This window comes from Danio rerio, chromosome 13, assembly GCF_052040795.2.
Source record: "Danio rerio strain M-AB ecotype USA chromosome 13, GRCz13ab, whole genome shotgun sequence".
In the NCBI taxonomy this organism is placed as follows: domain Eukaryota; kingdom Metazoa; phylum Chordata; class Actinopteri; order Cypriniformes; family Danionidae; genus Danio; species Danio rerio.
In genome coordinates, this window is record NC_141033.1 from 7,517,797 (window position 1) to 7,535,000 (window position 17,204).

The 17,204-nt window shown below is 40.1% G+C and overlaps 1 protein-coding gene across 13 annotated transcripts in view; it reads right to left on the reverse strand.

Moving 5' to 3' along the window:
- ninl (ninein-like) overlaps positions 1-17,204 on the reverse strand; it is a 64,141-nt gene that overhangs the window by 3,203 nt on the left and 43,734 nt on the right. For 8 of the 13 annotated variants that reach the window (XR_015505227.1, XR_015505226.1, XR_015505225.1 and 5 more), the window contains 10 exon segments: positions 16,227-16,585; positions 12,687-12,791; positions 12,521-12,590; positions 10,648-10,932; positions 10,459-10,572; positions 10,226-10,372; positions 7,061-7,210; positions 6,792-6,905; positions 6,503-6,712; positions 3,956-4,069 (listed from right to left, as the gene is read on the reverse strand). Coding sequence is in view for 8 of the 13 variants with exons in the window: in NM_001281798.3 (NP_001268727.3) it covers positions 3,956-4,069; positions 6,503-6,712; positions 6,792-6,905; positions 7,061-7,210; positions 10,226-10,372; positions 10,459-10,572; positions 10,648-10,932; positions 12,521-12,590; positions 12,687-12,791; positions 16,227-16,585 (1,668 nt within the window). In the remaining 5 variants the exon portion in view is untranslated. 13 annotated transcript variants of the gene reach the window in all.

Here is a 17,204-nt window from a genome sequence, read left to right on the forward strand (position 1 = left end):
TAACACGCGACAACAATTTGGTTCAAGGAACCAGAGAGCTTTCCACATGTGGAAATGGTGAAATCAGTCTTTAACAAAAAAAACAAAAAAAACAAAAAAAAAAAAAGTGTTTCCAGTTTGTGTCAATTGTCCTGGCTGGTAAGTGTGTGATCAGTGTTCTTTGTTTATTCAGATGGCAAAGCTAATTAGTATCTTCAACAGTACTCTCAGTTTTTAAAGACACACCTCAGTCAAAATGATTCAGTTATTAAGTTTATGGCCCTTTAAACATGTCTAATGGCCCATTTCCATCGAGTGGTACAGTACGTTTCAGTATGCTTTTATGGTTGTTTCCACGGTTAAAGGGTACCAAAAAGTGAAGAGTACCGGTTCAGTACTGGTCACCTTTATCAGGCTTGCGTTTCCGCTGCAAAAAAGGTACCAAAAGGCAGAGCTAGACATGCAGCTGAACGCTATTGGTTTACAGAGATACACAACTAGAAGGAAATGAGAATGAAAACAAAGAAACCACCATTTTTAAATACACAGCCGGGACATTACAGTGTAATAATATACATGTAATAAGCCATGGTCAACCCAAGGTTAAACAAACAATGTCATCGTCTTGATGAAAAGCCACAAAGCCAAGAAGAGCAGAATCTACCCTGTGCACCATAATTGTTTACAATGCTGTCTAAAGTGTGAGCAGTTCGTAACATATCTGAGACTGTAAGGGTCTGTATGTGTGTTCATATATCCTCCTGGGACCCAAAGAAAATTATTTTTCTGTGATTTCCTGCATCCTTTGGGTTAAAAAAATTCTACTATTTAGAGTTTACTTTTTTTTTATTTTTTATTTTACAGCATGTCCACTGTAGTGGACCACAGGACCATTTCAGTTCAAAACGACCACCACTCAGACAACAAAACTGTACAGGATATGGCTGTAAAGGGATAGCAATCCAATATTATTGTAACAAAACAAAAGCCATTTTTTCATTTTGTATTTAAATTCCTGAAAATAGTTTAGTCAAAGAGAGCCAAAAAAAAAAAAAGTGATGTTAATCCAAAACTAACTTAACAAAAGCGATTTTTGATAGTCAGACTCTTAAGTCAGAGGCTGTTTTTCAATATGCGTTCTTTAGCGGTCTGCAACATCATCATCAGCTGCCTAAGTTCAGTTATAAAAATTCAAGACCGCAAGTACAGAGGACGCGTGAAACTTCCCGGATGTGATCTTGATATCGAGGACGCAACGATGCAGACTTGAGCACCGAACTCGCTCTGGAAGTCCCAGAAGTCATTGCGACTGCAGGTGGGAAGCGCTGCATTTTATTTAGATTTATTATTAAAGTTTAGGGATATGACTTATTTACCTCAGGAGTTTCCGTAAATGACACGGTGAATATAAACATTACCATGGACACCTTAAAGGAATAAACACTTTAAGGGTGTTTGTTTGCTGAAATTCGTATTAAAATCTGTTTTATTTATATTGTGCAGAGTATATTTATAATGTTTTTATGCAAAGTATATATTTTGAAAAGGGGAAAAACAATAAATCGTTGTATGAAGGCTGTAATGTTTAAATATTTTACCATTTAAAACACGTGAAGGTCATGTGACCATCAGGAAGAACGCAGCATTTCAATTCTCAAAGGACGCGTTCTCTGCCCTCGAGGTCTCCTGAGTTCGTTCTTCCGAGAACACCTGGCAAGACCGGTCTCTGCGTTCTTGGAATTGAGAAACAGCCCCTGTCTCCTTCAAATATCTCATAAAGAATCCTCTCTACTTCAGTTCTGCTCCCTACAACATGCAGTCATTAATGTTCCTGAATTATTACACTATTGTGGACATTTAAAAAAAAAAAAAAAAAAAAAGGATATTTTGAAACACAAGTTTACAGCTATGAAAGCTAAATCTATTGTTTCTGACGCCTTAATAAACAAATTACTATACATGTAATAATAATAATAGTAAAAAAACATTTAAAAGCTAAATTTTACATGCCTCTCTCCTTCCCATAAATGTGCTTGTTTGTATGCCGGCCATTTTGTATGCAGTGTAAGTGGTTCCTAGCATGCCAGCCAATCAAATGACATCACTAGAAAGCCCAGGATATCCTCTGAACAGTACAACAGGACTTGACAGAGTAGCTTAAAAAATTCAAAGAAAAATCATAAAAACACAATGTCCACTACAGAGGACACAAGTCAGTGGGAGGCGTCTCAGGAGGATATGTTGCATTTATATAGTGATTTCATATAATTGGAGATGTTACAGTATAACTGCCGATCAATCATGTTAAATAGCCTATAATCAAATCATGTTCATAGAAAGGTTGGTAATGATCATTCATACACATTTACGAACATGTATAAAGCATCTGTTTTTTGAGAAGTGTTTCTCGTATGATGTGAAGGACCCGTTCAGCTTTACTTTGACATTTCCTCCAGCGAGAATGACATTGACTGAAACCTTATGTCATACACCATGCCATTGGTACCCTCTTGGCAGTGGAAACACAATCCTGATAAAGGTAGCCTGTAACGTATACCATACTATACCACTCAATGGAAATGGGCCTTAAGCTGTGAGTGATGCTGGGACAACTTTACATAAGAGTTTATTCAGAACAATCACTGCTTCACATCATACCTACAGTATAGGAATTTTATTAACCATGTATCAGTACATGGAGGCATCATATCCATCAAAAGCACAATGTGTGGTGCAGCAAGGCTCAGGTCTTAGTCCCTTGCTTTCTATAGCCCCTTTCACACGGATACCGGTAAATATCTGGAAAATTTCCGGAACGACTTTACCGGTATATTCAAAAAAGTGCTGTTCACACAGACAAGGACGTTAAGGAAATTTTCCGGAAAAGAGCATTCACACATCCATTCCAAAATACCGGTAAATTCTGACATCATTCACCACAAATGAGCTTTAAACGGCTGCGCTTGTATTTGTAAACATTTGACTAAATTACAAACTCTGTGGAAGATCAATATTGTGAACAACTTTCGCAGGATCACTTTCGCATGTCGAGATGTTCATAATATGTGCGTGTGCAGGCGCTCACAGGCTGTTTAACAGGCACACGCAAAGTTTAAAGGTAAACAAACTATGGCTTATCATAAGCATCTCATCGATGATTATTTACACAGTTGGCATTAAGAAGAACATAGAAACGTGATCTGACTAACTTCTAGCAGCTAAAGGTGTCTGTAAAAATGATTAAAGGCTTTTATTCTCATAAACCGCGCGGATGTAAATGCGTCTGACTGTTGTGATTGGCTAAAGCAGACGTCTTATGTCAGCACGTTCTAGACGTGCACGCGCTTATTCCGGCAATCTTCCTTCTGCATTCACACAGCACAGCATTCCGGCAAATTACCGGTAATGTTACAACTTCTCTTTCCGGAAAATAGCCAGAACGAATTTACCGGTATTTTCAAAAAGGACCTGTTCACACATACAACCTTTCCGGAAAATTGCCGGTAATTTTCCAGAAAGGTCTGTATGTGTGAAAGGGGCTTATGTTATACATGCTACAAAAATGAGAATTCTGTTATTAGATTCTCATCTAAACCACAAATTAAGATATTTTAGAGGACATGAGCGCTCTCTCATCCTCCATACACCGATGTGTATAAATTGATAACTTTCAGTTTTGGGTGAACTATTCCTTCAATCATTTTAACAGACAAGTGGCTTGATTAAACAATTGATGACTATGTCATCACACACACCATTTTTTATCTTTATACTCATTATGAAATGTTCATTTAGTGTCAAAGTAAGGTAAATGAAAGCCTCTAGAAATGTCTCTAGAAAGTCAAATGTCCCACAATGGGATGGTTAATTTCTGTTATTATTCAGAAAGTGCTACTTATCTATTTTTCAGTCAAGCAAGCAAGTGAACTTACCCCCCCACCCCCCTTACACCAGGTCTTGGTTTGTTTTTGCATACCTGTTCTTTCAGCTGGTTGACTTTCTCCTGAAGCATGACACGGGTGTTTTTCAGCTTGGCCTCAACCTCATCCATACGCTCCTGCATACTCGCCATCAGTTTCTCATATTGCTCCTGTGGTTTGATTTAACAGTATGTTATTAAAAGTGCTTGAATGAGGCAGAGGGTCAAAAATGCAAATGATTCTAATGTGTCAGAAGCACTTGCACGAGGTCACAAATTACAGCAGTCAAAACCATGTAAATGCAACAAATACTCCTCTTATTCTTTCAATTGAAGGTTTTACAGCATTTTGTGTCTATCAAATGCCCTTAGCTTATCTAAAACCATTATGGAATTTTAATGGTTGTTAATTACCTGTCTGCATAATGTGTTCTTCTATCAATTTTCAAGGCTAGTACTCTTTGATTCACTCTGTTGTCTGTTGCTTTTGTTATTTAATAAAGTACTGTCAATGTTATACGAAAAATCCCAAAACAGAAACATCTGATCATCCTCCATAGCATTGCTTCATGGTTACACGTTACAAAGGCAATAGGGTATATGCAGAAGCATGCTAATAGGACTTTCAATTTGCCAGTAACCTGGGTTAAGTGCTTCTGGGGAACTGTATGCCAATGCAAAACCTGGCACGTTTAAGGTCAGTTTTCTTTAAAAATCAGCGATCTCCACTGGCTGAGGGATATACGATATAAAGTGGGTCTCAGATTGTGCAAGAAGCACTGCATTAAATTACATCCCCCCCCCCCCCCCCCCCCCCCCCCCGTCATGTCTTTATAATATGAGCATTTATTTTACCCTAGTATATTCATTGGAGCTTCTGCACTAGTCTGCCGATTCTGACGGGCGCGTGCGAGTAAACGGCTTTTTGTCTCGTTTTACGCTTGAACAACTAAATGGATGCCAAAGTTTATTTAACTGAATGTATTTTATTGACATTACAACATCGATGCTGTAAAAGGAACCGTATAAAATGGAAAACAGTTCACAATAACAGGTCACCCGAAGTTTATTAGTATGGGAACACCACATGTAGCTCAGCATATACCCTATGACTAGGCCCACATGAAATCTGTGTGCTTAGAATTCCGCAGATCTTCATCCCATCACTGAGTCCATTTATTTAAATGTGCGCAAATTTAGATTTATTAACTTTTTGAATTTTAGTAATAGTATTGACTAATATGAAAGTGTTCATTTGATTTATTTACAATACAGTTTGTGAAGTCATATTTTCGGTCCTTTAGTAGATATACAAGAGACTTGCTTCGCAAATCCAATTAGATCCACTTATTTGATAAACATTGTAAACATAAGTTAAAAAGTTTTTTTTTTTTTTATTTAATATAAGCTTTTAGTTATGATACTCCTAAAATCATTCTGTATAAATCTGCAGATTTTTAACAAAATTCTCAGCAGAACAACAAACAATGTCTGCAGATTCTGTCAGGCCCTGGCAATGATTAATGCATTTGCAATATATTCCAAGAGTTCTGTTATTAGGACCACAGTGGATGCTGACTGTACCAGATTAAATAGTTAAAAGTGCAGTAGGTGATTGTCTTCAGAAACATTGTTTGTTGTGCTGGTTAAAAGTCTCTTCACATTCTGATAGTAAAGATTAATGTAAATGATCTAAATTAATTTTTATATTCTAGGCATAAGACTTAACATTGTCTAATTAAAAATCGTCTGGCCAAAGTGAAAGTCTGTATAGAGTTGTCTGACTGGTGAATGATATGATCTAGTGTTATACTGTATAAGGGGCGATCACACCGAACGAGTCTTTAGGTTCCAAAATCGTGTGGTGCACCTCACTGCCTTTTTTTGGTAACAAGAGAAAAAAAAAAGCAGCACTGTGCGCTTTATATTGCTAGGCAACGACTAAATCAGCTGGTTAATGTGCGCGAGTGTTGCTGATGATACTAATATAAATTTTAATATTCAAGATTTGAGTCATACAGCTCCGGATAACTCAAAACAGCAACCACTAGTGGTTCCTTCATCCTCAAAAGTCTACTTTGTTGTCTTGACAACACAAACACTGCAGGCACCTCAATGGAAACCCCGCCTCTGCTTTCCTTTGATTGGAGAATGAAAAAGAGGCGAGTGACATATGCTTTTTCCACTATATGAGTTGACTCTTCAACTGCGAGCGCACGGTGCGCAAAGACAAAAACGCAAGGCACACAGGGCGCATTAGCAGTGCGCAAAACGCTCGCTGCAGTTAGTAAACCATTAAAAATTAGACGCCTCGAGAAAAAAAAAAAAAAAAGCACGTTCAGTGTGATCGGCCCCTAAGGTCGTCTATGGTCATCGATTCAGTGCGAGTTCATGACTTCAGGAGGTGTGACTTTAGAAGACAGGAGAGAAACATGCATTTTCAAAGCTATATTCTAACGTTAGCATTTTGGCTGATCACCTACCCATGTGACCTTGCCAATTTGAAGTGCATGAACCCATAAAAGTTGAGTCATCCTTAAGCGTCGTTTCAAAATCATCCATCACTATTCTCAAGATGTTCAATGTGATTTTGAGGTTTTGTACCTGCTGAAGGCCCATCTGAACACTGGCCTGCTTGGCCTGAGAGCGAAGCAGATCCTCAAAATCCTGCGTCCTGCGCTGCTGCTCAGCCAGTTGAGTCTGCAGGTGAGACACATGTTCCTGGGTACCAGACCCCATCTGTTCCTTTAGTTCCTGTATCTCACGTGTATGCTGAGCCTGGACCATTGATCGAGTGCTCTCTGCCCTCATTGCCTGAAAATGCAGAAGGCAAGATGATAAACATTCATAAGGGATTCTCAAGCAGGGAGAGGCTTCAAATTGATCTTCCAACCTGTCGATTTGCTTCTTGTTTAGCAGTCTCCAACTCTGCTTGTTTATTTCTCAAAGTGAGACACTCGTGTGTCAGTCTCTGAAGTTCAAGCTCCTGTGTCTGCAGCTGAGCCACCTACAAATATAATATGGCACATTACAATGTCTCAAGCAACATGTAATGCTTAAGACTGGGGTAGTGGCTGTTTCTTTCCATATGCATGACTGCGAATGTTTTATTGATTTTACATTGGTTTAGGCCTGGCATTGTAATGACATTTTCTAACATACCTTGTTTTGAAGCTCCTTGTTCTGTACTCGCAGGCTCTTGCACTCATTCTGCAGAACACTGACTGCCGTCTCCTCCTGAAGCCTGTAGGTGTGTTGTACCTGCTCCTTTTCTTTACGCAGCTGACTTATTCTCTCTTCGAGCTCTTGGACCTTGTGTTTAACAACAGTAAATTAAGTCGGTTTTATTGCTGTTGATGAGCCGTGAAGTGTACAGTAGGGCTGTGCGATTATTGAAATTTGAAAGATTTGTACATGCACGATTCCTAAAATCACCTTACAGTACGGAATTTAAACCAATCATAACGCAGCACGCCTAAACAGAGCGCGAGAACAGGAGACTGAGCCTTATGACAAATAGTCTGCATAATGAGTTCAGCACAGGAGGACTTTGGGTAACACTATTTTGATGGTCCATTTGATTATTAGTAGACTGTCTGCTTAATATCTGTTGATACTGCTCCTTTAACAGACATTTAACTGACTATAAGAAACTTTGCATGTACATGTCAACTTACAATAACCCTAACCCCAACATAACAGTCTACTTATAATGTAATGAGAATTAGTTGGCATGTAGATGCAATGTAACTAAATTCAACAAACGGACCGTCAAAATAAAGTGTATCCAGACTTTATCCATCACAGGATCAGTTAATTTAGAAGACCCGTCAGTCACAAATCGCATCTAAAAGTGCCTGGAAAGCACAAGGTGCGTTGCTTCCCTCAGCATTCAACACGCTTTGGCTGCATCCGAAACCGCCTACTACTCAGTAGGTACTGCATTTGAATTTAAACGTACTACTCGGCCGTTAGAAAAGTACGTTCTATACAGTATGAATGTGAAAAGTATGAATGGAATTCGGACTTACTACATCCGCCATTTTGTCATGGTCACGTGACCTACCTGCGTCAGTTGCGTCGCCTCACTTCCATTCATAAATTCTCTCACGGGGCATTATGGGATAGCCCAGCGTGCATGGGATGCGCACTTCAGAATCTCGCCGGTAGTAGTAAGTCATCCGGGTACTTCTCGCATACTGATTTTTGAATTCTATGAATTCGGACATACTACTCGGATCGCATACTGATTTTAGCGTTCTATATAGTATGGAAGTATGCGGTTTCGGACGCAGCCTTTGTGTTCACGCTCCTTTGTTGTGTCTCGTCGACCATCAGCAGTTTTCTCAGAGGATGGCAATCTTATAAAACATTGCTGCAGGTCCGGTAAAAGTTTTATTTATAGAGAAAATGAAAAAGCACTGGGTGTTTGGGGGTTCTGTGTTTGTCTGAATTAATCTGAGAAAATGTGTACGTTCCATACGAAGTATGAAGCCGATCGCTCAGTTCTTGTTGCGTGAATAACGGTTACTTGCAACATTCTGAAAGTAGAGATGTTTTAAACTGGGTGTGCATGGAATACGCACACGTCACTTCAAATATGCACGCACGCCAAGTGACTCCATTGGAAATAACTAACTTGTGCACACAAATAACGCAACATGAACGGCCTATTTCACGGCAGCGTCAATAAGAAGTATATGATCTATAATGAATGGCAAACAAAAACAAAATTTGGACACAAACAAGTACACACTACATTTGACATGTGGTCAAACAGAACATCAGTGCTTTGTGCAGACATCCACAGTAGTCTATTTGTTTTGCCATAGGTCTGTTTTAAAGACAATTACATCTTTACTAGGTGATTTGAATTTTTTTTGCCTTGTGTCTGTTTTAGAGACATGATGACAGTTCTTTGATTAAGATCGAACTGTATTCCTTTGGAAATAGGTTTCATGTTCACACTAAAAACCTCAAAATTGTGATTAAAGTGCCGCTATTTTGCATTATAAAAGGTCATATTTTGGTTTGGGGGGACCAGGAGACCCCCTTGCATTGCAAGGTACAAAAACACTTTCATTGTCTTATATAATATGCATTTATTTTTACCTGAGTATCACAACGACTCATATTATTATTTGTTCAGCAATTCATTTGTTTCCAAACCCCTCCTTAGCTAGAAGCTAATCTGCGCTAAAAGGAACGATGACCCAGTCTGTTGCGATTGGTTGACTGGATTCAGCGAGAGACCACCGCAGCTATAAAGTAGCACACAATGAGAGCTCAATGCAGAAATTCAATAAAGCAATGCAGTTATTCTTAACCCTAACACCAATTATTACCATGACATATACTCAGTATTAATCCACACAATGGCAAAAGTTGAACTACTTTGAAAATTGACCGCCTGAGGTCAACATGAGAAACATCTGATGGTGGCCATAGCACGAACAGCAGGAGCACCGCATAAAAACGCATTTAAATCGGTAAAGGAAGAAGCGTTGCATTTTGGGCTCAATATGTGAACAGTCCCATACAGATTTAACCTGAGAGATACAGTACAAGCACATTACAACTTATACCACAATTAAACACATATTTTGCACTACAACAGAACAAGGCAACCATATTAATTACACTCGCATGTTATGATCCAGAGGAAGAAGCAGCTGGTCCATATGAATAACAGTTCAGTAACAGTTACCGAACAAAGTGCCATACATAATAGTCTCTGCTGCTTCTTGCTTAAATAACAAACGGCTGACGAATCCCACGTTGCAGCGTAGTTTATTGTATCAAATATCAGAAAAACTACAAGAACAAGCAGTACTAGGTTGGCTATACTGTGGTATTGTTGTGAAAATGAACTTTAACCCTTTATTCACCGCAGTGAAATCCCCATCTGTCAGTGATCGTCATCTTCATGTCATGATCAGTCCCGTGATCCCCCACGCAATGCTAGTGTCTGAAGGGAAAGGCACGTTCACGTTTTACCGGATCTGGAACTACATATTTGGTGATGTACCATATCGACATTGACACGTTCAAGCAAAAGATTAAACCAAACTCTATTCATTTATTCAACTCTTTCGTTAAAGAATTGATCGTATCAAACCAGTGCACTTTCAGATTTAAACCCCAGCTGGATGTTTTCATTCACTTAGAACTGTGTAACACACTGCATGGAAGCTCATTTTTAATCATTTTTAAACTTTAAAATCGAAACCCGCAGTATTATTTATGTGCATGTCAAAAACTTGATCGTTTCTGTTGCCTATATTACACAGCCCTAGTGTACAGGTGTATATAAAGATCTTTCTTCACCTTGTCCTGAGACTGTTGCAGCATCTTTATATGCGCGGCAGCTTCCTGAACCTGAACATCCTTTTCTTGCCACATAGTCAGTATCTGGGCGTTGAGCTGCTCTATCTGGGTTTCTGAGTTGCGAAGAGACTCCTGAAGCTTCTTGAGCTGCACAAAACACACAGTAAGATTTAGATCAAACATGCCTCATGGCAGAAAAGCTAAGAGGAAGGAAAAAAAACTCAGGATCTTACCTTCTGGTCGTTTTCTGCTGTTTCCTTTAGCAAACTCTCCTTGTCTTGCTCTAGTGATTTGTTTTTCAGAGTCTGACTTGTTAGTGCAGATTCAACAACGGTTAAATGCTGGAGCTGAGAAATAAAAGCAGTTCTAATTATTACTGACAACTCGGTTCTTCTTGTATATCCTAAAAAGTTATATCTTACCGCCTCCTTGGCAGTTTGAAGTTCCCTCTCTAAGAGCTCCTTCTCTTTCCTCCACTGTTCCTGGAGCCTCAGTCCGTGGTTCTCCTGCTGCTGTAGGTTTTCCTGCAGCTGTTTGGAGGACACAGCTGCTGCATCTCTCTCTTGACACACCTGTGCCAGCCTGTCTGTCAGCGTCTGCACTGCTCTCTGATCAGTACACAGTCGGGAGCTCAGTTCAGCATTCTCACTGCTAAGCTGCAGGTTTCTCGCACTGAGGTCAAGCACCTCCTCTCGACATTTGGAATTCTAGGTTGGAGAAGAAAAACAATATCACTAGGTGCAAGAAATAAAAATATTCAGTTTTCATTTAACATTTCAACCAGTCAAATAGTGGAACTAATACACTTTAGTAATTCCTGTCATCTTCGATAATATCCTACATCATAAAATAATATTCTATGGTAGTGCCAGGACACGTCAAGCTGATGGTCTGTTAGGCTGGTTTGTTTGGTGTTCCACACATCATCTCTTCCCAGACATTTGCATTTGAGAAGGATCATCCAATTCAGCTTAAAGAGTTCACAGTTATCTGATGATAACTTATAAGCTTGTTCGGCATGCTGTCCCGGGAGACAGCCCCGAGCTCAAGGGATCCTCGAGCCCAGGGATCCCTCCCGTTTGCAGGGCAAGAGGGGAGATTGAGCTCAAGTAGATTTTAAAAACGCATGCGTGTGCTCTGGCGCTGCCTTCACATGGTCGCATAGCCCTCGCCATGGCCGACGCGCACCTCTCAAATTTAACTACACGTTTCACGCTTCTCATCTCTCGGTCTCTCTCTTAAAGTACATCCATGTTGTAAATTTATATGTTGTCTATAGCTGTTTGTTACCATTATTAAACGCTTGAGCCAATGCAGATCGCTTGTTTTTACACACAGAACATGTTACTCAAACATAGAGAAACAAGTTGTACTAATGTGTTAATGTAGTAAGATTAATTATTCTTCCAGACCAGGAAATTACTTGATCCTTGAATTAATAGACAAATAAATTGTAGGCTCCAACAGACGAGCAATTAAATTTAATGCAATACTAGTTCAGCTACCATTAACAATAAAGTCAACCCAAATATTCATACTTGACTCATTATTATTAATTGTTAATATTCATAATTTTATGATCTTTTGTCACTTGTGGCGTCTTCAGTTTCATGCTCCTGTGTGCTTTGCACTCACACTACAAGCGTACCGTGCTTAAGCACTCTGGACTACTTCCAACCCTGCCAGGGTCACCAAATCAAACCACGCCTGGGCATGGCACGGAGCATTTAACACCGGAAAATGGAGGTCAAACGTGCCCAGGCACGGTTCGGATAGCCTAGTGTAGGGGTGCCCAAACTCAGTCTTGGAGGACCGATGTCCTGCAAATGTCTAACCTCAATCAGACACACCTGTTCCAGCTAATCAAGCTCTAACTAGGCTTTCTAGAAACACCCGTGCAGATGTGTTGAGAAAAGTTGGAGCTAAAATCTGCAAGACACCGGCCCTCCAGGACCTGGCCTAGTTTGAGTACACCCTAAGATCATGGCCATCAACATGATCAAAGAGACCAAACCTTTTTTAAACTGACTTGAGGTCTAGTTTATCAAAACTCCCATAATCCCTTGTAGGCACTTTCCACAGTGTATGTGATGATTGCTTCAAGTGTGAGTGGTCAATAGTTTGACTCAATCAAAATGCATAATGTAATATTTAGGTATGGATGGATGAATAGATGGGATGGTTTTAACCTCTTGAAATGTATTAGATTGTGAAAGGTAGTCAATAATAAAACTTGGTAAAACTGTACACATAATAATATAAATCATGAATATTTCTCCAAGCATATAGTCTTACCTCTTTCCGTAGCCTCTCTTCATCTTCTCGATTCTTCATATATCCTTTTTCCATTTCCTCAAGTTTCTTCCTAAAAAGTGATACAAAATTGTTCTTTTATATAAAAAGTAAATTCGTTTACAAAATGTGGATTGAGTTGACAAGTCAGCGCAGATCATTCGTCTACCTCTTGTTGTTAACATCCTCCTCCAGTGACTTGACATCCTGCTGCAGGACAGCTAGCCTGTCTTTCAGTGCACAGTTTTCCGAAGTGACCTCATCAAGTTGAGCCCTAGAATTGGAAACCAAATTACTAAGTACCTTTTACCATCATCTCAACACTTAAATTCAGGAACAATGACTTGAAGCAAGATTTAAAACAAAGTAAAAACAAAATAAAACAATTGCAAAAGATTAGGGCAGACAACACAAACTATAAATTAATAATGCAATTAAGATGCAAGAACACATTTTCAAATCAGAATACCTACATTAACTTATTAATAGTGAATTTGCATGCATGTCAGTGACACTATCATTCAGTTAGTGGGATGCAGCACGAGGCCTGAAAAATCAAAGCGCAGGTCTATGGTTAACATCTCATTCTGCAAAACATTTAGTCAAACATTCTTAGATGAAAACAAAATACTCTTGGCATCCGTACGGGAGAAACGACGATTGGATCAATGCAGCAATGGTTAGTCTTTTGGTTCCGTTTCGACGGTTATCTACCAGCTGAAGAACCACAAACCTGTGAGTACGGGTTGGGTCCATGTGCATTTCTAAAGCCAAGACAAGTTTCTCCATCTCCAGCAGCTGCTCTTTCATTTGGCTCTTCTCGCTTTCAAAGATCTCCTCCATCTGCTGAAGCTCTGTTTGAGAGTCCATCAGAGACTGCTGCAGTTGATTTGTTGTATTGTCAGCCTCTTCTCTCAGAGAGCAGAGCTCTTGCTCTTTATCCTCCAACTGATTGGATAAAAGTTGAACCTGAGATGAAAGTTGAGTGACATTCTTAAACAGGCTCATTTTCATCTGAACCTCTTTCCAGAGCAAATCCATCTCCTCGCCTTTGGCTTCCAGCTGATGATTGAGTTCCAGCATTTGGCTGTCCTTGATTTGGAGCTCCAGTGCCAGATTCCCTGCATTCTCTTTGTGTTTGGTAGATTCAGCCTCCATTTCAACAATCTGGGATGAAAGCTGGTTTATAAGTTGCTGGTAATTAAAGTTCTTTTGTTCAAGGTGACATCTTTCTTCTTGCTCCGAGATCAGATGGGCTTGGAGCTGTCCAACCTTACTCTCCTCCACGCGAAGAGAGCCTTGGAGGTTTTGCTCCATTGTGTGCATTTGATCCCACTCCTCAGAGAGATTATCGACCTGTGTTTGAAGCTGTTTGAGAACCTCACATTGACAGCTGAGCTCCTCTACAAGTCGATCTCGCTCAATCTCCACAGTATTCAACTCTGAAGCTTGTCTTGTGAGATCATCATCTCTGCTTTTCAAAGCCTCGTGCGTTTTGGCCAAGTTCTCTTGAAGCTCCTCAAGTTCTTTGCTTTGTGCTTTTAGCTGCATTTGCTGTTCTCCAAATGCAGTTGACAGATGACTACTGCTTCCCTGCATCATTTCAATCTCCTTCTGCCAGGTCTCGGATCTGGTCCTCCAGTCCTCTAGCTCTTTAGACAGATGTAAAATTCTGTCTAGAAGCTCCTGCTGCTCCTCTTTTTCTTTTACTAGTTGTTCCTTTAGATCTTGAATACTGCTGTCCGTTTCTTTCTGTAGTTGCTCTTTTTGTTTCAAAACCTCTTGCTTCTTTTCTCGTTCGGTTTTAAGCTTTTGTTCTACCTGAGAGAGCTTATTGCAAAATTTTTGTTCCTTCTCATTTCTAATGTCAATTTCTTTGTCTTTGGCATAAAGTTCTGAGGTCAAACGCTGAATGAGGGCATCCTGAGCTTTCATGAAAACTGTGTTGTCTTCCAGCTGAACGCACATCTCCTCCAGCTTATCTTCTAGCTGCTTTTGTATTATGAGCATCTCTTCCTCAGCCCTGGATGCAAGCTCTGCCTGAGCTTCCAGGAACTGGATGTGTTCTCCTAGTTTCGTGATCTCCTCCTGGTGTTCCTCGTCTAGTTTCTTTCTTTCCTGAGCCACTTTATTGCAGATCTGAGCCTGCTCTTCATTCCAGCGCTCGTTGCAGAGGAGACGCTCCCTGCGCGCCTCCTGTTCTAGCTCCTTTACCCTTGATTCCCATGCACCAACTTCTCTGGAATGTTGCTCGCATTGCTCCTGTAGGCGGCTGCGCTCCAGTTGCAGTTGATGCAGCAGGCTGCACTGAGCCTCACTGTGTTGTTCCTTCATGTGCAATATCTGCTGCTCTGCCTTCTCCCTGGGATACAGCAACATGCTAATACATCTGTGTCTAAATTCATATCATGGATACCACAGGAAAAATCTATGTCTTCCATGCAGGCATGTTGGTTGAACACAGATCATGTAATATTTGTACACTAAAGCGATTCAAAGCATCGATCAGTTTAGAAGCGTTTCAGGACCTGGTGAATCTGCATTTCACTGCGAGGGTCTGAAAACACGTCTGACTCATATGGCCTAGTGGACTGTGTGTGTGCACGCTGTTACTGTGCTTCAAATGACTTTAGGGTTCAAATCCCGACTTGTACAAATACTCAAATCTTGATTTTCTGTATTATAATCATGTTTCTGTTTCATGGTATAGTCTAGATAGGATACAGCTGCGGACACACCATCAATTTAGCATCATTTTTGTAACACTGTAAAACAATAACTAATATTTTTACAGTACTGTGATGGTTGAGTTTAGGATATGTATATATAATACAAATAATTCTTGTTAACTTCTGGCCACAACCGTGTCTGATCTAGAAAAAACCTGTTTTATGACCAAAACAAGACCAATTTATTCAGTGTTTATTCGGATGTCAGTTCAATGTTGAAACAAAACGATAGAAGAACAAAGCATTACTAACTGGTATTAAAGCATTTCAAAATGGTTTTATTAGCCTGGATTCGAACCCATTATCCCCGGATGGTAGTCAGGAACCCTAAGCGCTCCACTAAATCACTTGAAAGTTTATCCTACAAAGTGGGGTTTAATACCTTAATTTGCTCAACTGTTTTTTGCTGAAGCTGTTTCAGTGCAATACATAAAAATGACCACTAGGTGTCACCGTAGAAACGTTTCGAAACGTTTCAAAGCTTTGTGCTTCGCGCACTGAGTTTTATAACAGAAAGCTGATTGGCTATTGTGTGTTGACCTCTTTGTAGTTGTAATACCGCAAATTACAATTGGACTAGTGAAATAAAGAACTACAACACCACGAAAACCAAGCAACAACAACCAAAAAGAATTTAAATGAGCATTAGATGTAGCGTTACATGAACATCGCAAAAATAAGACCTGTGCAAAAATATTTAAGACCTAGAACAGAGTTTAAAACTTTAAGGCCTTAAATTTCGATTTTTAAATTTTAGACTTTAAGACCCCGCAGAAACCCTGCATATACAGTTTGTCTTGCATGCCAGCACTCTGTGTTTATTTTCAATACATCTCTTCACTGAAATTAAAATGAAAGCTTATTTATGAGTGCTTAGGGAAACACATTTGAGAAAAGTAATAAGCCGTTTTTATTTTCTATCACTAAAGATAGTTGTTTGTCATCTAGATCCTTCTCCATACCATTTTTGTGACACTTACCTAACAAGCAGCACTTCCTGGTCCATCTTGAGCTTGAGTTCTGCCTCCAGCTGATCTTTCTCTGAAGTGAGGCGCAGCACGATGTTACTGATCTCACGAGCATAATTCTGCTCCAGTTCCGCCCGTTCCCTCTGAATCCTCCGTTCCTGCTCTTGACCCCAGGCACCTCCTGAAGTCTTACCCCTCAGCTCTGCTTCCAGCCTTTCAGTTGTCTGACGCATCTGTTCAGCCCGCTCCTCAGCCCGAGCCTTCAGGTCTTCCAGCTCACTGATCTCCATCTTAAAGCTCTGCGAGATGTCCTTCCGCTCAACCTCCATGTTCTGCCGCATCAGATCCATGCTGCGCTCATAGAAATTCACCTATGGAAATCAAAATTTTCTCCTTATTGATTTGGTTAGAGAATACAGGGTTTCCACTCTCTCATGGACATCAAATTCAAGGACTTTTTAAATAGAGCACATTAACACTCCTAGCATATGTAGGGCCATGAAAGTATGTCCTGTACTTAACATTTCCCTTATGCCCGATTCACATAGGGCTTCATTGTCAATGCTTGAAAGAGGGCGTGTCTGAAGTTGGGGCTGATGCGATCGTCATAGCAGCATCAGCCAATGAAATTAGTCAGCAATAGGTCACTGTCTGAGCTGGTGTATTTGCATAAAGCAATCTGATTGGCTGACGCTTTCATTGGCGCTTAAAGTTGAGAAAGTCCCAACTTGTGCAGCGAGCAACGCCACTGAAGCGGCGCCGATGGATAAACAATCCAGTTCAACAACGCCTGACGCCACCTATTCAAAGTGAATGCAAAGCGTTGACGCTGATGCCCTGTGTGAATGGGCAGGTGCAGTATGCAAGTCTGACACCCAGTGGTTGGAATAGGTATTACACAACTGGTTCAAACATGTAAGTGCAGGTTGCCAGATTGATGACATCAACAGAAGTGTGCCAAACTATGAGCCTAAAGGCTGATTTAAAGTT